The following is a 24,569-nucleotide window of genomic DNA, read 5'->3' on the forward strand; positions in this document are numbered from 1 at the left end:
TGTAATAAAGAAATTATTTATAAAGCCATCCGGCCCCGGTGTTTTATTTAATTTCAGGCTCTTAATTGCCTCTAAAACTTCTTGTAGGCTCCAGGGAGCGTTGAGGATCTCTCCCTGTTGCTGAGTTATCTTAGGGAGGTTTATTTTACCCAAAAAGGCATCTATGTCCTCTAAGGAAGGTTGCGGCGTGCCCTTGTCTCCTTTTAAGTTATAAAGTTTTTTCAAATATTCCGCAAAGACATTCGAAATATCTGCAGGGTTGGTTATTTTTTCCCCTTTCTTATTATATAGGGCTTTAACTGAATTTCTTAGTCTAGCTCCTTTGATCTTTCTTGCCATAAATCTTGAGGCTTTATTTCCTTCCCCATAGCATTTTTGCTTAAATTTCTCCATTTCTCTATTTATTTGTTTGATGTTTAATGTTTCTAATTCTGCTCTTACTTTAGCAAGCTCCTGCATTATTTGTTCATTAGCAGGGTGGGTTTTATGATTTTGCTCGAGTTTTTTAATCTTCTCTTCAAGATCTGTTAAAGATTTTAGTTCTTGTTTTTTTAATTTTGATACAATCTGAATAATTTTACCCCGAATTACGGCCTTTAATGCACACCATAGATTGAGTGCGTTAGTTTGTTGCGCATTATTAAATACTAAGTATTCTTCCAGTGCCCCTTTAATCAGCTTTCTGGTATCTAATGAAGAGAAAATATGATTCGGGCATCTCCATATCCTCGGGGTTCTATTAATGGCACTTTCTTCCCATTTGATCATTACTGGAGCATGATCAGAGCATGTTTTAGGTAAGATATCTGCCCCTTTTATATTTTGCAGAGTTATTCTGTCTGTAAAGATAAAGTCTATGCGTGAATAAGTTCTATGTACGCTTGAAAAGAAGGTATAATCTTTTGTTGTTGGGTGCTTAACCCTCCATATATCGTATAATTCTGCTTTGTGTAACATTTCATTAAATTCTTCCGCGGTTCTGTATATGTGTCGGGCTGATTTCAACTTTTTATATTCTGATTTATCTAATCGAACGTCTCTTACTAGGTTGAAATCTCCCAACACAAACATTGTCCCCTCTGCTAGTTGCTGAAATTTTTTCCAGAAAGATTTTAAAAAGCTAATTTGCGAGCTGTTGGGCGCATATACTGAAGCGACTGTAATTTTTTTATTATTGAGCCTTCCTTTTAATATTATATATCTTCCCTCTTTATCTGTAACTTGTACTTCCAGCTCAAATTTGCTCTCTTTCTGAAACAAGATAGCTACTCCTCCTTTCTTTTTTAATGCGCTTGAGAAGTATCCTTTGGTATATTTACTGTCTAGCATGCGGGGCTGTGCTACCCTAGAAAAATGTGTTTCCTGTAAGGCTGCTATTTCTACCCCTTGATCATGGAGATATTTCAGGACTCTTTTCCTTTTTTGTGGGGAATTCAGCCCTTTTACATTCATTGACATTAATTTAATCACTTTACCCATCTTAATACAATCTTTTTTCTCATAAAAATAATATTTGTCTTGTCACCACACATATAACATATATTATCAAGCACATATTTACCACTAACAAATACACATAGGGCCCTAACACTAGGACCTTTATACCCTCTTTTTAGGGAAGGTTGCATGTCGTTTTTTATGGGGATAGCGACTTCTATTTTCCCCCTCTTCTAAATCCTCATTTATCTCTCTTTTCTAATCCCGAATCTCTCACACAGAAGTAGTTATTTTACTTATCCAATTATTCATGCCCATGGGGGACAGTGCGCCCAGAGGCGGACGGGGAGGGGGAAAGAGAGGAGAAGAGAAGGTACCTAGAGAGGGCGGGGGCAGAGAGAGAGAGAGAGAAAAAAAAAAAGGAATTCTTCTTTCTTTTTCTTTTTTAAAAATAAAATAAAAAAATTAAAAGGAGTGGCATTTCCATAAGGCCTCTGTATATGTACATGTGCCTTAGATTACACATTTCTTTAACTCTTCTCTACCTCTTTAGTTTTAGATTTATCTTCTCCTTTATCGCCATATAGACTCCGATATTTGCTTATCTGAGTAAGTATCTAAGATACTAATTATGCCTTACTCCACCTGATATTCCACTAGTTCTGGCACACACTATACATCTTTATATCCATTACATCCTTTATATTTCTTTCATAGTCCAATCAAAATATGTTGTCGCATGGGGTAGTTACCCCATGCGACAACATAGATTCACTTTCTTGACAAGTTCCTTTAGTTGTCTCAATCTAGAATCATGCTCATCCTTTGTAGATCCCCAGACAATAATTTCATCCATCATTGTTTCAACACCTGGAATATGTTCAAAAATCATGTGTATCTTTTTGTGATATACTTCTGGAGCAGACACAATTCCATATGGTAGTCGAAGAAATCTGTATCGACCTTCTGGTGTATTAAATGGACAAAGCTTTGAGCTGGCCTCATCTAGCTTCATTTGGCAGAATCCAGAAGATGCGTCCAATTTACTGAACCATTTTGCTATGGCAAATTGCGACACGATTTCATCTCTAGTTGGTAGTTTGAAATGTTCTCGTTTAATAGCTCTGCTTAAATCTCTGGGGTCTAGACATATTCTGAGTTGTCCATTTTTGTTTTCAACAATTACTAAGGAGCTTACCCAGTCAGCAGGCTCATCAACTTTCTGTATCACACCCAAGGCTTCCATGCGATTTAACTCTTGTTTCAGTTTTTCTCTCAGCGCAAACGGCACTTTTCTACAGGGGTGTATCACGGAAGAAACTTGCGTGTCTATATTTATTTTATGCTCTCCAGGCAAGCAACCTAGACCTTCAAACAAGTCTCTGTATTCTGTAAACATCGATTTGCAGTCATCTTTTACTTGTGATGACACCATAAAAACTTTCTTTAGCAAGCTTAGTTTCTCGCAGGAACTTAATCCTAGAATCGGTAGCACATATTTAGCCACAATCAGTAGAGATGTTTAACCTGTTGTCCCTTATATTTCAGTGTCACTAAGCATGTACCTTTCACAGGAATTTCCTCCCCAGTGTACCCTGTAACTTTCACTTTGTCTGGATGAATTTTAGGTTTTACTATAAAAGTCTTATAGTCTTGAAACAATATTAAATTCACCTGCACGCCAGTATCAAGCTAAAAGGGAATTACAATCTTGTTCACAGTTAAAGAGACAATTCATTCTTTCTTATCTGCACTGCAAAGTTCAATGCAATCCACAAAGAACTCCTCTGTTTGTTTAACAGCATGCACTTTGGTTGTTTCACTTTTCATTTTACAGCATTAAAGTGATTAAGTCTACCTCATTTCATGGAGGTTTTACCATAAGCAGGGCACGTTTTTGGATTGTGAGCATTTCCACATCTACTACAAATTTCCTTATTAGACTGTGGCTTAGACGGCTTCATTCTTGAGAATGGAGGTTTGTTTGGCTCTGTTTTCTGCACTACATGTACGGTACCATCAGCTTCCTTGTGTAACTTTTTGGCTTGAAATCTAGTTATTTCTGCAGATCTGCACATAGTCACTGCCTTGTCTAGTGTTAGGTCTTGCTCTCTCAGCAGTCTCTCTCTGAGTCCATTATCAGGTATTCCACAGACAATACAATCTCTAATCAGTGAATCCATTAAATCACCAAACTCACAAGTTGATTGCAGCTCTGTAACATACTGATCAAATCCATCTCCAGACTTCTGATCACATGTGAAAAACTTATGTTTTTCATATGTCACATTTTTCCTTGGCACAAAGTATGGTAATCTTCAAACTTTTGCATTATAGAAGATAGCACCATATTCTGCACCTCAGCAAACTGAAAACTATTATAAATGTCCAGCACATCCTCTCCTATCACATGGAGGAAAATGGATGCCTTTGTTTTGTCAGCCTCTGTATCAGCTCCACATGCAGCATTGCAGCAAGATATATATTAAACCTTTGCTTAAATCTTTTCCAGTTCTACAAATATTCTAATACACTAACATCACACTGCCAATATACATCTCTACACTTGAATTAATCCTGCCCTAACCAAGTGCATATGCTGCTATTTTCATTTGGTAAACCTGGTACATAATGCAGACAAATAATGAGATGCAATAGCTCAGCATACACAAATAATCACATTTTTCTTGTTCCCATTTTATCCCTGTCATTTTTTTGCCAAAACCTACAGTACCACAATTCCCAACTTTATTATCTCTTAAATCAGGACTTGCTACTCACAAGTCGCGGCTGGCCCGGAAAAAGGGGTGGAGCTATGCAGTTGGTTGGCGTGACTGTCACCACGACTCTCGTTTTTAGCATTTTGGGGGTATGCTCAGCACTCTTCTGGCAACTGTGCAGCCCCCAGCTCCCTTCATACCCTCCCTCCATTAAAGAGATGTCATGCGCTTGTGTACAGCATCTCTTTAGGGGTGATCTCTAGCTCCCTCCAATTGCCCCACCCCTACCCCACTCGCAGGACACTGCAAGCTGCAGGAGACAGTCTCCAAATAGCGGGAGTGTCCCACTTTAATCGGGACAATTGGGAGGTATGCAGTACTTGAGCCCCTGTACACATATATTCTGCACTTCTTACAGCTGTGGCAATGTCAGTGCCAACTCATTGGGGAAAATTTACTAAAATGGGAGTTCTATTTCACATGAGATTTTGCTAGGTGCAACCAATCAGATACTGTTTTATTCTATGTGAAATAGAAATGCCATCTTAGTAAATGTCTCCCATTCTGTGTAGTTACAGTAGGTGGAACTGGCTGCAGAGCCGTTAATGCCAAATACATGGAAATCTAGAGCGAGATTTAATGCCGCACGAGTTCAGCGGCAGTGTGAGATGTCCTCCGAACTCTACGTTTTTTAAGGGGAATTAACTTTCAAGGCAAAACCATGCCTTGTAAGTTAATTCCCCTTTAAAAAACCGTCAGAGTTTGGCGGACATCTTGCACTACCGCTGAACTCGGGCGGCATTAAATCTCGCAGCTAAGGATTGCCTTGTTCTGTAATAGCTGTTAAATTTTGCTACCAGAATTTGGCTATGTGACCTGTCCTATCCCAAACATGCCACACAGCAGAATAAGTTGACTTTCCAGCTATATTTATTTTATAGACTATAAACTCCACAAAACGCAAATCAGCGTTCTACCGAATGGACAATAAAAGCATATATAGAAGAATTTATAGCTTGAGCTTTACACCACAGAGAAACTGCCTATTTAACACCGAAACTTGTGTGTATTCAATTTTATCATGTTTGCGCTCATTTTTATTTGATAATGATCAAAGCTGCAAGACAAAAGGAAAAAGATATATGAGATCTTTACTTACTGTGTATTCTGTGAGTCAGCCGCCAGGAAACCAAAAACAGAAAAAAAACATAAGAAATGCATTAGACGGGTGTGGATGGCAGTTTCAGCACAATGTCTGTTTATATATTATGACATATACAGTTTATTAATGGAAGAACTCTCACTTCTTATTGTTCATTCTCTTTACATCTTTCCTACGAATGTACTGTCTCTGCATCTCCATGCTTATCAGTGATACACTGACTGTGAATTGCAGATTCTTATTGAAGAACATCCTGGTTGTCACCTGACATTTTTGTTAGTCCTTTCACATTCTTGCCCAAATTGAAACGCATCTCTTTCTTATTTATTTAAAATAATTAGCTATTTAGTTAATAAATAATGTGGATCTCTGGCCATTATACCTGGACTACTATGTTGGTCAGTAAGACATTCAGTGCTTTGCAGCATGGTTTCAGTGAATTCGTGTGGGCAGGGATGGGCTGACCAAATGCCAGAGGGGCCAATGGCCTGGTGGGTTGGTCCAGGCACAGAGAGAGCACGGATGGCCGTGCACAGCACAGCTTCTGGGATCTCTATTTGTCCCAATCAACTTCCCCCTCCTTGACTTTTGTATGTACGAGAGATGGTGGGTAGCGCAAGGCCAGACCCCCAACTTGCGTCATGCCAAGGTTGGCAGTGTCCTTGCACCTTGTAATGGGCAGGTGTGCACCTCTGACGCAGGCGTGCACAAATTCCAGGGCCGAAATGCAGCCCCAGTACGTTGCTGCATGTAGGAGTGGGCATACTGTTTTTTACATGTATCTCCATAGAAGCATCTGCCCAGCACAGGTCTGATTTCCGGTGGGGCCTTTACACCATTATATCTCATTGCAGTTTTCTCTCTGCAAAAATAATATCTTGGTATCGTCACTGAGACTCTTTTTGACTTCCATGGGATCATCTTCACTACTCCAAACTCACTCCCTCTGCACAAGTTTCTGCCCCAAAGGCCTCTGTGTCCAAGAGCTTTGTTTCCCCTATATAGGTAGTATAATATATTATCATTCTGTATCGGGAACGGGATGAAGTTAATATGGCGACAGTTGGGATCCCGACGGTCAGGATGTTGATGCCAAAATCCTGACTGCCCACATTGCCGCCAGCTGGAATCCTGGCAGACAGGGTCTATTCTCCCTTGTCGGGGTCCAAGACCCCCATAGATGGGAAACAGAACCTTGTGGCAAGCGAGGGGAGCCACTATGTCCGCTGCATGGTGAGTGCAGAGTGGCGAGCTCCACTATCCCGCAAGAGTTCTTGTTGTGCTCCCCCTCGTCAGCATTCCGGTGGCGGGTATCCCGCTGTCGGGATTGTGACTGCCAGGATCCGGGCTGCCAGCAAATCATACTGAACCCTCGGGAACACTTCTATGACTGCTTTTCCACCATATAGCTGCAAAATGTCCTTGGAAGTTGTTTATAAATGTTGACTATTAAGCAATCCTAGTGAAAGCCTACTAATGTGTTAGACTGATATAATTAAGACTTAACATGCTACTTTTAAATCAAAGTATCTCATTTATCATAATTGCAAAAGTAGGACAATAACTTTCTCAATGTTCTTAACATAGCTGGAAATTACACTAGGAAGTGACCTTCATTTTATAACTCTATGCGTCATGACAAGGACGAGATGTGATTTACAGAAAGCTTATATTTATCTGCTTTACACACTTTCAATATCTAAAGAAACTGATAATTGAGCTTGTGTAAAAATCCTCATTATCAGCCTGGTGACCTTCACACACACTGTAATATTGACAGATCATTATAACTCTATATCCAAAGCAGATTATATTGGCATTGGAATGTTCTGTATAGTACCAGTGGCATTACAGAGTGTGGGCCAGATGCACCAAGCTTCAAAAAGTGATAAAGCGGAGGGTAATAAACTACAAGCCCCTAACTGTCATTTCACACCACCTGTAACATGGCAGTGGGAGCTGATTGGCTGGTACTTTATCGCTCACATCCCCCTTAATGTCACTAACCCCGCACCTCCCCAGCCTGCTGCATTGGTGCCAGTCTTGACTCACTTATTCCTCACATCCAGTCTTTCCCAGTCCTGCCATCTCAGCCCACAGAATATTGCAATAGTAGCTCAAACCAAAACACACTTCTATGTGCCATTATCCACACCTATCTACCCTTGCTTTAATTCATCATGCTGCAGACAGATTGGTCTTCTCTAGCTCCACCTCCACCACAGTACTTTACAAACTCTTACATTGTCACACAATTTTATCCAAAATCCAATTTAAATCACTCACCTTTATCTACAAAGCCCTCATCAACACTATACTCACATCTCATTTTAAATACTGTCACCCTTTCCCACTTTTCAATGGCCTGTTATGCCCTCTAAAGGTGGTGATTTGGTCCAATCTCACCCTATTCAGAGTGATTGGGACAAGAAATCGCGTGAAATCTGGCAAATCGCATGTGTTTTATAACTGCTCTAATCCGAGGTGCGGTCCCTCCATCAGGGACGGATCTCCTTGATCGCAAGTGCTGCACGTAGGATCTGACGGATCGGACAGCCTCCGGCATCAGTTGCTGGGATAGTACTGTACATGCGATATATTGCATGCTATCCTGCATCAGGGGAAGGTCCAGGGCTGCTCAAGGGCCATCTGCTGCTATGCAGCACTGTATGGCCACATTTAGTTCTAAATCTTACCTGCCTCCTACACATCTTGCTTCTATATATTATTTATCTGTCACCTAGGGAATTCTCTAGTACACCTAGGGGCCTTATTCAGGTCTATGTGTACCCTTCTATCGCAAGGGTCCGATGTTTTGCATCTGCACATGTGCAGGGTGTGCCCACGGCAAACAAACAGTTTGCAGGGTGCACCCATACTTGCGGGTAGAGGCCATTAGCATTTGGGAACGCCCAACATTTTATGAGAACGTTCTTATGCTAATGGGCCGATGACGCGATTGGGGGAGCTGGGCAGCTCACATCACCGGATGTCAGCTGCCCGCCCACTTCCTCCAGAGCGTCCACGCATATATAAATGACTCCAGAGTCACTTTTATATGTGCGCACCTTCGCCATCATTCGATGGTCACAGACCATCGAATGATGTGGGCGGATCCCACAAGCCTGCGAATGGATGTTACTGTGTAACATCCATCCACAGGCCCTGCGAGCGAATCTCCATTGCAAATGGTGGGCCGGCGTACCACCATTCGCAAGGCGGGATCTGGTTGCCCAGAAAGGATGCGAATTTGCATGGAGAGAATCAATCAGAATAACCCCAATAGGTAGTAGTTAGATGATCCAACTTTATCAATTTATTTATTATTACAAGCAAATATATTGACCGCAATATTTACCACATAGATGTTTTTTAGAACAATTTTAAATACCTGCATTTGAGAACATCAGGGGAAACCTGATAGAGTTCAGAGATTTAAAACTTGTAGAGTTCAACTGTAACCACAAACGGAAAAACTGTGGAAGTGTACAGTCTGCAGATCTCTCCTTATAGAGTGAGATATAATGGCAGAATAACTGGATGGATTACACAAGTGGATTGGTAAACCTTCTTGCAGGGCTATCATTAGGTTTAATGAACAAACCAAACAGTCGGGGTGATTGATCCAGGGAATTAATGATGATTGCCATGTGTGGAGTCAGGAAGGATTTTTTGTCTCCCTGTGAGGTAAAACTGGCAGATGCTTCTTGGGGGTTCGTATTTTACTATCTCCGAATCAATGCAATTAGAATATATAAAAAGTAGAAAATGACGGACGTGCGCCAGTTAATGAGGTATCAGACAATGTGACTTTTTCATAATCTAATTCTTATTTGTCAATGGATCCAAAACGCAAAACAATGAAAGGCAAAGGGATCAAAACACTTCTAATGAGCTTTGGAAAGCTTTCAGCAGCAACACGTCTCTCGCACATACAGTGTTTACTTTCAGGATTAAGATACTAATCATTTTTTACGAAAAAATGACTTTCGTTTGCAATATACTGTACAGTAAACCATTTTAAACAAAAAACAGCATTATTATATAGCAATATTTTGCCTTTAAGATATGTATATTTATTTTTCGGTACTTATGTAGTATCTGGGCGTCCGATTTAGAAATCGGATCGCATCGCATCGCATCGCATGCGACCAAATCGTATGCGATGCGATGGTCAAGATTTTTCCATAGGATTCAATGTTAAAATGGTCTGAGTCCATTTTAACATAGAATTCAATGGGAAAAAGGGGTCCTTTTCCTTTCCCCACTATCCAAGTGGGCATGGAGTTGGATATAAACCTGTGGCGAGCGTAGCGAGCCACCGAGCCCGAAGCGTGGCGAGCGTAGCGAGCCCCGCGAGGGGACACAGAATACTTTTTAAGAAATATGCATCCCCTCGCGGGGCTCGCTTCGCTCGCCACGCTTCGGGCTCGGTGGCTCGCTGCGCTCGCCACGCTATATAAAATCAACTCTATGCCCACTTGGATAGTGGGGAAATGAACAGGACCTTCTTAACATTGAATCCTATGCAAAATCGCATCGAATCGCATCGAATCGCATCGCATCTGATTGTATGCCTTAAGGTAAGATCGGACGCCCAGATACTACACAAGTACCTATTTTTCTAACAAGCTGTTAAAATAAACATGGCTGACATACAGAACAGCTGTACTGTCCGGACTATTTTTGTTGTTTTTTTCCTTATATGGTTTTTACCTGGTTATATGCAGTGCATTCATGTAATTTGCATAAGAAACAAACAAGCTCCACCTCGTCTCTCCGACTCCACTGCAATATCCTGAGTCTCTTGGATATTCTGACAGAAAATGTTAGGTTTTGCCGTAATCTATATAATCATATTGACTGGGGATAAAAATGAGGTCATCACATTGGAATGTAATGAAAGTTGTTGGTATGAACTCTGACCGTTTAAAACAGTGTCATTGATGTACAGGAGATATGATGTGGTGGTGTAGAGCGAGACATGGAGGAAGAGAAAACAATATGGGTTGGGTGGAGTCGGGATAGGAAAGAGAGAGAAAGTGTGTGTGAGGGGGGCAAAGGGATAAAAATAATAAATAAAAGCCAGGTTCCAAGAGTACGAGGTGGTGACTCGCTGCGATGGAGCTGTAGCCAAGCAAAGTAGCAGAAGCTAGTTTTTGGTGCCACACTCAATGCAGGATCAAGTATTATATGTGTGTGTGTATATATATATATATATATATATATATATACCCGTCTTCGGGATAATTGCCCTGCACAAACAAGTGACCAAACAGTGCTTCCCAATCCCCCCACACAATAAATAGCAAACATTTGATTACTCACCTGTCCAGACGCGGGAGCATGTCAGGGCTTCTCCACAGGGTCGGATCTCGTGTGGAGAAGCCCTGACACGCATCAGAATGGACGGTGGGAGGCGGAAGGGGGCTGCGGAACGCAAGATGCGGATGGTGTCACAGGGATCCCGGCGCTGCGATGTCCACGCTCCCGCGTCTGGACAGGTGAGTAATCAAATGTTTGCTATTTATTGTGTGGGGGGATGGGGAAGCACTGTTTGGTCACTTGTTTGTGCAGGGCAATTATCCTGAAGACGGGGTGGTGCCCCCGAAAGCGCTTGATAGTGCTATGCCCAATACATCTATTTGAAACTGCTGACTGGTGTCCGTGTGCCTCTTTCTTGTGGAACTGTATCAGATTTTTTGAGATTGCACCGGATCAAGCTGTCTGGGAGTGCCGGCATATAACGATTACATATATATATATATATATATATATATATATATATATATATATACACATATATAAACTCTATGTATTTGATATAGGGCCAGATGTATCAAGCTTCCAAAAGGGCTAACATTGAGATTAATAAGCAACTAGCCAATCAGCTCCTACCTGTCATGTTACAGGCTGGGTTTGAAAAACAAGAGGTAGCAGCTGATTGGCTGGTTGTTTATCACTGTCCACATTATCACTTTTTGAAGCTTGATACATCTGGCCCTGCATGTGGTTGAATTCTCCCTGGATTGTACAGCAGTCCCTAGAACGTGGTCAGTACTGTACATCGCTAAGCTGAAAGCTTTTATAATTTGCAAAGGTCACTGGAATGCTCCGTATAATTATTCATTAGAATGGGCTCTGTTTGTATAGATGACATAAGAATGCTCTATGACTTGTATATACTGTACAGTAGGTCACTAGAGTGCTGTATGTATTGATTTTATATCTGTCCCTCCAACATTCTTAGTGTTGCCTATCAGTACCTAGAATACTTTCTTTGCCACTGGAATGTTCCCCTGATTTGTAAATAGGTTACTAGAATGTTCCCTATATATTATAGGTTACTAGAATGTTCCCTATATTGGATTTGATTATACTTTCCATAGATTTTATTGCATACATAGTAACACCAGCAGCAATCCATGTATATACGGTTTTCTATCACAGAGTCATAGCAAACACACCTGGGCCACTTATACCTTTTTTACACCAAAATCCATGATCCGACCGGGGATTTGGAACACGGTTCCAAGCCAGGTCGGACCCGAGATTTGCTCAGTTTACACTGCGGTGCCAACCCGCAGTGCAAACAGGGGCAGCGCTAGGAGATTACTTTATCTTCAAGCGCCGGGACAGCCAATCGTGGCACCGGGACCCGGGCCCGCCACGCTGGGGGAAAACCCAGCACCACGGTTAGCTGCTGGGCTGCCCCCAGCCTACGTGCACCCACCCTAGCCCATCCATGAGGTGAATGGATGTCGCTCACAGGCACTGCTTCACTGAAGCCGTCACAGCAGTGTTACCAGTCAGGTGGGCAAAACCCTTGAGGACCCGCGATGATGGGATGCATTCACATACACCAGCAATGTCGGGAGATACTGCAGCTACAAACCCTTCACTCCACAGTAAGTGTAGAATCCTTCAACCCCCAAATTACTTAGATAGGGGGGGGGGGGGGGGGAGGAGTGGTAATTACCCACTGAGAGGAAAGGGTGTGGGTGATAGTATTGTTTGGTGCACATTCAATTGCATTTACTGTTTCCAGCATTCACCTGCTACCATCTGGGAGGGTAGACATGCCCTGTGTGAGCAGCTAAGGGGATTCGGGCAGTGTATGTGTAAGAGATACTACTTTGTGTCATAAAGTGAAAAAGGGACACTACTATGTGGTAGAATGTGGATAAGATTGTGCTACTGTGTAGCATACTTTGGATTTGGGGGTATTATTGTGTGGCTACATCCCTTTGTGAGACCATACTCCATTATTGAGTGTTACCCCCTTTATAAAATATTAAAGGCCCTTATTCTGGTTGGTGCGGCCGGAGCCGCATATGCGGCTCCGACCGTGCAGGCGAATCTCCGCCTTCCATACGGATCGCCACGGCCGTCCGTACGCGGACATGTGGCGGTCCGCATGAAAATGGCGGGGGATACGCCTCCACCATCTTGGAGCAGCCCCCTGCATTCGATGGTCGCCGACCATCGAAGGCAGGGCCGCACGCTCCACCAGCTCCCGCACCCATAGACCTCACGGACACTTGTCCGTGTGAAAGCATGTATGGGGGCGGGCAGCTGACATCCGGCGATATCAGATGCCCGCCCCCAACACATGCGACACAGCCTCATTACCATGCGTACGCCCCGCGTTTGCATGGGAACGCCCATGAAACGCGTGGCGTATGCATAGGGAAATGAGGCTAAGTAGCCCCTCACGCCCCTATCCACCCCCTTTGCGGCGGTAAAAAAAAATGTGCGGCGATTTCGCCTGCACATGCGCAGAGTGCCCTCTGCACATGCGCAGAGCGAAAACATCGGCGGAACGGCCGCAAGCGGCCGTTACCGCTTAGATCAGAATAAGGGCCAAAGAGAGGGTGCAATATTATAGTTTGCAGGGAGGCAGGGGACACCCTAGCACCGGCCCTGGGTAAAATTGCAGTGATGCTGTGATCAGTGGTAGGCAGAGTACACTGTGTGGCTCAAACAGGCATTAAATTGCTTCTTGGTTGTTATGAAAAAATAGCTGTCAGCATTGGCTCTCTGTTAATGCTAATATAGAAACACACCCACTGCTCACTGCTCAGTAGGATTTTAATTATATTGTATATCAGGTTATATTAGGCTTGTGCTATTTATTTTCTAGTTTCTGAATAGCGAACTATATTCACAGACTCCCCAGTACATCTTCTGTGTATAAACCTTTTCACAGAGCCTGCTGAAAATATGAAACCGCCATCCCCCATGTTGACTCTTGTTCAAATGACAGTCTTGTAAACATTTGTTCTGTATTTAGTGTGTGCCAGTTCAGTGACAAGCTTCAGTCAAACTCCCTCACTTTCAAAAGCACAGCACACCTGCTTGGTTTAGGCTTTTAAAGTGATCTCTAGACAAACCTTATTATTAAGGAGTCACTAGAGACCCCACAAGGGCTGAAAGCGGTGGCTGCTGACATACATCAGGGACAACAATTAATTACAAAGTCACTCTCTGGCGACTTACATTTGCGGCGCCCTGGTAAGGAAACAGGACGGGCAGCTGACAACCGGTGATGTCAGCTGCCCGCCCCTGACACGTCACGCTGCAATTGAAATGGGAATGCCTAGCATTTTCATAGGAACACACATGAAACGTTGGGCATTCCCATGGGCGCTACCCATGGCCACCGTCCCATGCTTCCCATCCGCACTGCTCTGTGCGAACGGGCCGGCGAACAATCAATTTACCGCGCCTGTTCGCCCAAAGAGGCTGCACATGCACATAAATGTTTATGCACATGTGCAGTTTGCAAAGCATCGCACCCCAATGCAATTGTGCAGGGGACCGATCCGATCAGAATGAGGGCCCCTATGTAAAAATATCTATAAGGGTACATAAATGCCGTTCTGATTTGGACATGCATAACACATGACGATTTTCAGACTTGTCCAATTTAATCAGAATTTCTTCAGGTAAATCCACTCAAGGCTCCTGACCAGGCCCTGATTGAGGGTTATAGCCACCCTAGGCGAATACAGACTTGGCCATCAATCTCAGCCTCACCTGTGGAGCCAGCGGTTCTCCTCTTACCGGCCTTGGTGATGCTGGCAATCCGAGCACTTTATGTAAATGGTTAACCTAAACTTCTATTGGCAGATGATGGTGCTGCACTATTATTTATTTATTTATTAACAGTTTCTTATATAGCGCATACAAATTCCGCAGCGCTTTACAGAGCATAGTTATGAGCAAACACAAAACAAATTACATTACAAGACAGTTTAGGACAAGTACATGGTTAATACAGATAGTTGCATCAGGGGACAGGACACTGAAGCAATTATCAGGGTGGCAGTGGTTTATATATTCTAAGAAAGGCACATGAGGAGAGAGGGCCCTGCCCGTGAGAGCTTACATTCTAAAGGGGAGGGTTAGACAGACAGGGGTAACACAGAAGGGGGAGAGGTGAGCATAAACAGGTTAGGATGAGAGATGGTCAGGTTTTATGCAGGAGGGTCGGAAGAGGTCAGCTTAGTGTTTGATATTTTAAGTCTAAAATAGCGCTGGGTCATCCAAGAGTAGACAGCAGAGAGACAGTTGGAGATATGAGTTAGGATGGAAGGAGAGCGATCAGGAAACGAGGGGTAGATTTTAGTATTTTTGGCATAGTGGAAGTCGAGTGAACAAATAAGTTCACCCAGAGAGGACATGTAGAGATAGAGAAGAGGGCCAAGAATAAAATAATCAGGGACACCTACTCTCAATGGAACAGCAACAGAGGTAAAGTCATTAGAGGTACAGCTGGGCATTTTCAAAACTGACAGTGCAAGTACAAGCATAAAGAGTGATATTCAAAAAGTTTTAGCAGATGGAGAAATGGTGATATCACAACTGAATAGGCAGATTAAGCAGCCAGGAGTAGTATGATGTGAGAATGAAGTGAGCTCACTCAAAGCAGTCTCTTGGTTTTCTGGGTTGTTGTCTTTCTGAGTCACTTTGATACGAAGATGTTAAGTTGGTTGGAAGTTTCTGTCCAGTTTAAGTCCAGAATAAGTCCAAGCTTTAATCTAGATGTACAGTACATTGTCAAGTTACACCACTACTGTAACATAACAAAGGCTCAGTGACATAAATGTTGTCAGAAATGGTTAGCAATTTAGAAACCAAAGCAATCCATCAATACACAAACATCAACTGTGGTATGCATTGCACGTGATTACCGCCTAATGGCATAAGCTATCAACAATATAACAAAGATATCCAACTCAACCTTCTACTTTGACTACTTCCCTGCATCAGTGTTTGCGCTGTCCCCGTTAGGTTAGTAATAATCATAGCCAACTACCAGTCATTGCAAGCTGAGTGCACCTAATATTCATAATATTGCACCCGACTGTTGGTCCTGCCCAAAAATGCCAACACCAAAATGAAAAAAACAAGGCAAAACCATAAAAAGGGTTTACGAAGGGTGGGAAACCATCAAATAATGCAGCTTAGGCCTACAACCCAAAACCTTAAAGACTTTAATAAAGTGACACCCACCTCTGACAATGATAGGCTAACAAACTAACAGATGTTGCGCACACATCCCGCCCACAGCCTTGAGCTTTAAACCTCTTTGGTTCTATTCAAACTTCAGTTCCACTCTTTAAATGAAGGATCTTGTGTTTTGGTCGGGTGTGGTATAACACAGCGACAGTCGGGATTCCAACAGTCATTAGCTCGATGTCAGAATACCGACTGCGGGGGGAGCACAACAAAGCCCCTTGCAGGCTTGCTGCGCTTGCCACACTGCACTCGCCATGCTGTGGGCACAGTGGCTCGCTCTATGGTAGTTGTGGACCCCCACAAGGGAGAATAGCCACTGCCTGTCGGGCTTTTAGCAGTCGAGATTCCGATGTTGGTGTAATGACTGTAGGAATCCCCACTACCGGTCAGTCATCCGGCACCCGTTTTGGTCACAGCTGCCATTGAAAGACCATCCATGCACTAAAAGAATCATTCCATTTACTGTAACTGACTTCCACACCATATGGAGACGGATAAGAATAAGGAATTGCTAGTGGAAGAGGATGGCATGGGAGCAACACCAGCTGCTGCAGGACGATGTACAGCATTGGTCACACCTTAACATCAAGTAAATTTGCTTTAATGCTTGATGTTCCGATGTCTTTTGAAACCACAATACCATGGATGAGATCAAATAGCCCAAGGCGCCTCTATTTGTTTCCATTCATTCTGTATTACAACACTCTTATAATTGCTAATAGCATTAACATTAATCATATCCTTGTTAATATGCTTGAAATGGAAAATGGATAGCTTTGTCATATTCAAAGTAAGTAATTCCGTCTGCGCCTTACAGTGATTATTGAATTATTCACTGGGAAAATACATCATTGGCTTTAAAATGATTTCTCTTATAGCAAGACTTGACCACCAAAAAACAGATGACGTGGCACTCCACAACAATAGATAGGACATTCGCATATAGGGAACACCTCACATGCAACACTACAGGTGTCATATACCTTTTGAGATGTCCCAGCAAACTAGAGTATGTGGGTAGAACTGTTAGGTCTTTGAGTGCCAGATTATATGAACATGTGAGGAACATCAAAAGAGGCTTTGACCAGCATAGTGTGTCCTCACATTTTAAAACAAAACATCACTCTAATCCCAAGGGATTAGAATTCACCATCATAGAAGCACCTAAGAAAAACTGGAGGGGAGGGGACTTTGCCCAACAACTTGACAGAAGGGAACTATTTTGAATTTTCCAACTGCAGACACTAGCACCTAAAGGGTTAAACATAGATTTTAACCTGGGAACAACCTTCAGATGAAATATGGCATCATCCATAGGCTAATCTCCGCAATAAGAACAGCACCTCCATAATGGAAATTAATATACAAACACAAATGCAGTGTAATTCTTGCTGCACAGAGATGTAATTGACACAGAACTCCGGGCAATCAGTTCATTACACAACCTCTCTGATTGACAGCCCCGGGAATACTTGGCCACCACCCACACAGAACTCCGTGCAATCAGCCATTTACACAACCTTTCTGATTGACAGCCCCGGGAACCTATGGCCACGACCCACCAAGGGGGAGTGACTAACAACCCCTATAAACCAGGCTCACCAGCAACCCCATGTATCCTTGAGAAAGGCCCCACAAGGGCAGAAACGCGTTGGATCAAACCACACAACACCATTCTACAAGCTTCTAAGTCTCCTCCTATCCAGGAGTCGAGCCCACCCTGCTCCACCAATCAGCTCACACCTCCGAATACGCGATCCCCGCAGAACCCGGAAGTGCGGCTGTTTGTTGTAGAAGCGGCGTGGATCGACAGCCAGGCGTCCTCCCCTGCAGCAGACGCCGGTACAGTCTCCAAGCCGTGGACATCGCCGAGGACCCTCCAGACGGGAGAAGACCAAGCGGGTATCAGGTACGTGCACGGTGCACCGCCGGAGGTGCTTGGGACGCCAGCCTTCGACGACACCTTGACACCTTCCTTGACCCAGGACTGTACTCCACCCGTTGTGGGCATCCAGCTGTCTAACTCCTGCATTTGCAGTCCGGGACTACCTGGGCACAGCCCACACCCAGTACCACCGAACTGTTCTTCCCTGACCCCCCACTTTCCCCCACCCATCAAAACCCCCCCTCCCCCACCCGACTGTGCATTCCCATACAGGTAACTGTGTCTACAGCACGCTGTGTCCTTTAGCCTTGCCCCGGTTATCAACAGCTGCTGCAACACAGAGCATAACAGTGCAGTCATTTTTTACTCCGCATGAATAAATATCATTTTGTTTTATACACTGGCTCATAGACTTGTCTATCACAGCACGTTCATACCACACGCATACTACACCATATGTATGTTAGTGCCTGAGCGCTGGTCACCAAGCAATATAACTTATAGCAAGACGTCATGCGTCATACAGGTCTGATTCAACTTTATTAACAAAGCAAAAGGGCAAATAGCCCCACCTGCTGTTCAACATGGTTTTGCCCAGTTGTTTTTTGCTTCGCTCACAAACCTGAATCAGTCCCTTTGTCAAGGAATAATGGTCCTGATTCAGACCTGTTTGCTAGGCTGCGTATACTTGCTGCCCAGCGAACAGGTCAGCGCCACCCGCCACCCCGCCAAACACATAGAGAACAGATCCCCTGGCATGTGGCCGAAGGGGAGAGAAATTCCCAGAGGAGCATTGCACGAATACCGCATGACCCCATGACATCACATGGACCCGCCCAGAAGACAATGCCCATAATGTTGTCAGCATTTGGGAGGTATGAGTAAGGGGATGTCAGCAAGACTATAGTAAGACAATAGGAAGCCTTTTTTTCTCTAGCTGGTACAACAAGGGAGTAGACAAGCACAGGTCTTAGAGACTACTAGTCATGCGCAGGTCTGCACGGGCGTTTTATCATTCATTAGAATCTTATGTCCTGGATTTTTCAGGTGCAGTACATCAGCTGTCCATTTCCCGCATGGAATTCCCAAACCCGCCAACATTTGCCCAAATGTTCAAATCATAAACTTAAATATTGGACTCTATTGGTACAGAACCCAATTTGACGAGTTAGTAAAAATAGGTTATAGTGAATTAAAAAAAATCATTATATAATAGAGAAGGGAAAGTATTGTGTATGTGCTGCTCCTGTGCATTATAATGCATTTATAAAGGACCTTTACATGTTGTGTTTAAATTCTTGTACTTTTCTGTTATTCCTCTGGTTAGAAAAGGAACATGACCTCTGGTCTTTCATCATTAGTCAGCAGCTGCTTATTGAAATCATTGCCATTGTTAAGGTATCTAGCACATGGGCCATTATATGCAGCATAAAGCATTCAGAACTCACCTCTTATATTATTGTGAACTCCGCTTATACAAGTTGCAAGTTCTCTTGTCTACTGGTAAGGAACGTATTGCCCTAGTTCAGGGGTGAGGAACCTTTTTTGTGCCAAGGGCCGTTTGTATGGGGAAAAAATCCTTCGGGAGCCATATGTAAAAATTACTCTTACAAATTGTCCTGCTGCAGCCATCCCACGCTACGGCGGCTGCCGCTGAATAGGACTGACAGTCCCCCGCTGCTGTTAATTAAGAGGAATCTCGCAAGAACTACCAACTTCTCGCGAGAATTCCCCTGTACTTGACTCCTGTCAAAGGGTGGGAGGGCCACTCAAACCGGCTACGGGGGCCGCATACGGCTCCCGGGCCTGAGGTTCCCCACCCCTGCCCTAGTTTGTTCTGCTAACATGCAACTTACAGACTCTTGCAATTTAGCTTTGATATATCAGATTAAATGAAATGAAATCACTGGTCCGGGCCAGTATCATTTTAAGCTAAAATCCAATCAGTGATTTATTTTTCTTGTTTTTGTTTTGTTGTTGTAGTGTTGTGTTTTGTTTGTACCAGGAGTGAGATTTACATATCGGTATAGTATCTCAGTATATCTCAGTATAGTATAGTACAGTTCTACCCTATAGTTAGGCAGATGACTGGATATAATAGTACTGTAGCTATTATACTGTAGCATGGGACAATACCTTGTCCTACCATAGGAGTGACAGAACTATATTAGGTGGGGGAAAACTCCATCCACCAATAGGATGCTTTCCCCACTATCTCACTGTGGCTTTATGATAATGAGGGATCATGCTGTGAGCCTGATCCTGAGTTGAAAGTCTCCATGTTTTTCAACTGCACATGCCTTTAGGTAGCTAAAATATCCCACAGTGCACCTGGGCGGTGATTGAGGGGTGTTGAGGGGTGCCGTGTTGCATTGGTATGTGGTCTTGTGTAAGTGCTATAAGGGTGTCAACGTGAATGTAATAACGTACACAGTGGGCATCACAGCCCTTGCACATCCAGACACACACCGGTAGACATGGGAATGGCCTTTTAATGACATTACAGTCAATGACTGAGGAAAAAAATGTTAAAGCTTTCACAATTCATGAGTGCGCCTTGTGTACATAAGTGCGACTTAATGTATTCACTTGATATGACCTGATGGCCATTATTGTCCCCAGCTGTATTTGTGCCCCATGTCCCCTTCCTTATCTCCTCACGTTTCATCCTCTGTATCACCCCTCCATATACCGTACAAGGACTCTTGTTTGCCTACTTTGTTGTCCTGGCCCTGACATGGCACAGACAGAGTTACAGCTGGGCAGGCGGCCTAATGGTAGGAGTCACATAGGACACGCTGCTACCACAACAAATACATGCAAACAATGGTTCCATAAATATTTCATGATAAACACCCTTCATTAAACAGAATGCTCCAGTTAGCAGAATTGCAGCCGTCTAATGTCTGGGATGCTGGCTTTGTGAGAGATCCATCCTCGCTGTGGCATTAACTCTGGTTGATGAAAACACAGAATGTAAGTATTCTGACAGAATGGGCCTGATTCTGTTTTGCTTGCACACGCCTATGCAGCTGCGATTTGCCAGCCTATGTACTTGCTAATCATTGCAGAAAACCAGCTGCTTAGAAAAGACTAGAGATGCCCAACTGTAGCCATAGCAAAGTCCTGGGCAACTGTGTACACATACACAGTATCGACGCAGAAACATCGAAGACTGCAGCAGTACTGATGCTGGTTCCATGTATCTCTACATACAGCTGAAGGCAGACACACACCATAAATGTCAATGGCCAGGGGAGGCTCCAGAGGACGGGCTGCAGCATGCTTCAAAATTCAAATAAGGGAGCCATACCAATTGCCACCAACTGCTATTCCAAACTGGCTCACTGGCAGTTGGTGTTTCTCCCTTATTTGAAATTTGAACTGTGCTGCCAACCCACGTCTGGAGCCACCACTGCCCGTGACATGCTTGAAATTCTGCCGTTACTCCTGGTTACCACCCCAAAACAGTCCCTTCCTATTACTCACTCTAAGCTCAACTTCTCACTTCTCAGGCATAGAGTTCTCCATAGGGAAATAACAAGATGATCCAGGTCACCCATTTACACTGCAGCCTTACCTGGGTCCTTCCTGTGTCTAATTATAGGAAGTATCTTAAATGTTTAAACAAAGGGAAGGATATATCATGTACATATGTGTCCTGCTACAGCTTTGCTGCGCATGTGCATATGACACCCGGCTCTTACAAACTTTAATGGAGGTGGGCGCACGCCAGCTCCCATTGAAGTCCATATACTGTATAGCGGAAGCGTACAAATGGTGTAAACCACAATCAGTGAGCTGCGAGGAGGCGCATCGCAACAGCACTCAATGAGGACACATCTGTTAAGCAAAGAAGGTGTCTTTGGCGCTAGGGATTACGGTGGTGTAATATGTCACCCTGCAGCCACCACGCTGGAGGGATGCCAGCCTCCAAGTTATAGCACAAAAAGAGAAAAAAGCGTGGGGCGCTCCAAGGTACACAACAACTATTAAAATGTATTAAATGGACATACATAAAACATTACATATATTAAAAAATACACACACAGTTAATACTCTTTTGTAGCTCTAAAACTTTGTTTGTTTTAATGAAAAGGTGTCTTTAATCTCCTTTTTTGGGAAACAATAGATTGCCAATTAAAAAAACTGGTTTGAAGCTCAGCTTTGAATTCAGCTGTATTACGTGGCAAGAAGTCTTTTAAAAAAAAATTGAAAGTCATCCAATATGTATTTAAATATTCTGCCAACAGGTAAATTGCAACATTGGGCGGTATTCAATGAGGCTGATTCGCCATGTTTTTATGGCGATTTTGTGCTGTAAGGCGAATTTCTGACTAAAACGGTGAATCACCCCATTCAATGACCAGATGGCGAATACATTTCAAGGTTTTTTTCGCCATGATTCACCGAGTAGCAATCGCTATCTTTTTTTGGTGAAGTGGAAGGTGAACTTTTAAAATAAAGTGTTTTGTTTTTTACAATTGGTGTCCAAAAATCTGGAATTTTATTCTGAGGAGGGGCATGCTTTTTTATTCATGTGCTGTAAGCACATGAATATATATTTAATTTAAAAAAAATATATATATATATATATTTTTTTTTACATAGACCAGCCAGCAGGGGGCCGGAGCCGAGCTGCTCATTAGATATTCATATATTCCCTTCACCCGATCATTACATATTCATGATCGGGTGTAGTGAATATACCCGGTCCCCTGCTGGCACCCCCAGCCCACCTCCCCCCCACAAACGTTCTGGGGCAGGCAGGGAGACTTCCATCTCCCTGCCTGCCACCGTCCTCAGGCTCCCTGCGGCGTTCGCCGCAGGAGCTCATATTCGCCAGTCAGGGGCAGCGAGCCCCTGACTCGTTGAATACTGGAGCCGGCGAGGCTCCGGAACGCGGCGACCAGTGGCGAATGTGCAGCGAATCCTAAACAGGATTCGCTGCACGTCGCCGGTATTCACATTGAATACCGCCCATAGTCTCTGTTAGTAATGGGAAACAATTATATTACCTCCGATGTTCAGGTGCAGGACCAATTTTGGTACTTGTTTCCTAGTACGGTGCCCGTCGGGTCCCATCGCATACCATAACTTAAGGTATGTCTTTAAAGACGTTTCCCGTACAATTAAAAAATCGGCCGCATCGCATGCCATTATAATGGCATGCGCTGCGATGCGACCGACCCGATTTTTACATTGGACCCAATGTAAAAATGGTCCCTGAGACCCGATTTTACATTGGACCCAATGTTAAATGTCCCCCAGACCCGATTTTTTATTGTATACCCACCCTGATGGTTAATTATTATGTCAAATGCCCCCCCATTGTTAACGCAACACCACGGTCAACGTCAACCTGAAGCGTGGCGAATTCGAAGCTGAGCTTCAATCCAGCTTTTTAATTGGCAATCTATTGTTTCCCAAAAAAAGGGGATTAAAGACACCTTTTCATTAAAACAAACAAAGCTTTGGAGCTACAAAAGACCAAATGGTATATGTATTAACTGTGTGTGTATTTTTTAATATACCGTATATACTCGATGTCACGGCCGCGGTTAGGACGCGCCGCTCACCTGTTCATCTCCGGCGGCGGGGCCTGCGGGCCATCCGTCCGGGTGCAGGTCGGGGAGCGCGGCGTCTAGGTCTTCCGGCTGCGACCATCCTTCTGGGGCCTGCGGCACACGCGTCCAGCATGAGAGCTAACCAAAGTTGTTTGTCTCCAGTCCGGTCGCCGCCATGTTGTTGTAGCCAGCCAATGGTTCAGAACCCCAGTTCAGCTCCTCCCATCAAGATCTGCCCTGGGGTATAAAGCAGAGCCCTCTGGGGCATACAAGCGCCAGTGCTTTGTTGTCAATCCCTGTGGAAGAAGCTTCAGCCTGTGCTCCTGCCCTTGCCCTGTGATATCTTTCATCCCTGTCTTCGTTACCTGCAGTTCAACACCTGATACCTGGATACCTGCATTTGCATTCTGCTTCCAGCCCTTACAGAGTCACACCTGTTTCCTGGACTTTGCAATTGCATCCTGCCTCCAGCCCTTTCAGGTTTACTACAGTGTCTCAAGCCTCTGCACATGCTTCAGCCCTGCGTGTCTGTTGACACATCTACACTCCTGCTGTCGACCAGTTGCATCTACTGCCAGCCCTGCGTGTCTGTTGACACATCTACACGCCTGCTGTCGACCAGCTACACCTGTTGCCAGCCCTGCGTGTCTGTTGACACATCTACACGTCTGCTGTCGACCAGTTGCATCTACTGCCAGCCCTGCGTGTCTGTTGACACATCTACACGCCTGCTGTCGACCAGCTACACCTGTTGCCAGCCCTGCGTGCCTGTTGACGCATCTACACTCCTGCTGTCGACCAGTTGCACCTGCTGCCAGCCCTGCGTGTCTGTTGATACATCTACACTCCAGCTGTCGACCCGCTGCTCCTGTCGTCAATCCTGCGTGTCTGTTGACACATCATCACGCCTACCTGTGGTCCAAGTGCACCTACTGCCAGTCTCCGTGCCTGCTGACGCTTCATCATCCTGCTGTCTGCCTCCGCACCTACTGCCAGTCTCCGTGCCTGCTGACGCTTCATCATCCTGCTGTCTGCCTCCGCACCTACTGCCAGTCTTCCGTGCCTGCTGACGCCTCGCTGTCCTGCTATCAGCACTTCCAGCTACTGCCAGCCCTCCGTGCCCGCTGACGTTTCTCCATCCTGCCGTCTGCATCGGCACCTGCTGTCAAGTTCTCGGATGTCGCTGACTTCCGGCTTCCACTGCCCACTGCCGTCAGCTCCCACAGCTAGCCATTGTGTTTCCCTGTGAACTAACAGAGACTCTGGGATCACTC

The 24,569-nt window shown here is 44.2% G+C and overlaps 1 protein-coding gene across 1 annotated transcript in view; it reads right to left on the reverse strand.

Annotated features, from left to right (window-relative positions):
* Positions 1-24,569, reverse strand: part of LOC146042535 (cytoplasmic phosphatidylinositol transfer protein 1-like) — a 146,880-nt gene that overhangs the window by 23,704 nt on the left and 98,607 nt on the right. The window contains exon 4 of the mRNA XM_083162587.1: positions 5,317-5,324. Coding sequence (XP_083018713.1) covers positions 5,317-5,324 — 8 coding nt within the window. The remainder of the gene's footprint in view (positions 1-5,316; positions 5,325-24,569) is intronic.

The sequence above is a fragment of the Crinia signifera genome, chromosome 19 (genome assembly GCF_055691185.1).
Source record: "Crinia signifera chromosome 19, ASM5569118v1, whole genome shotgun sequence".
In the NCBI taxonomy this organism is placed as follows: domain Eukaryota; kingdom Metazoa; phylum Chordata; class Amphibia; order Anura; family Myobatrachidae; genus Crinia; species Crinia signifera.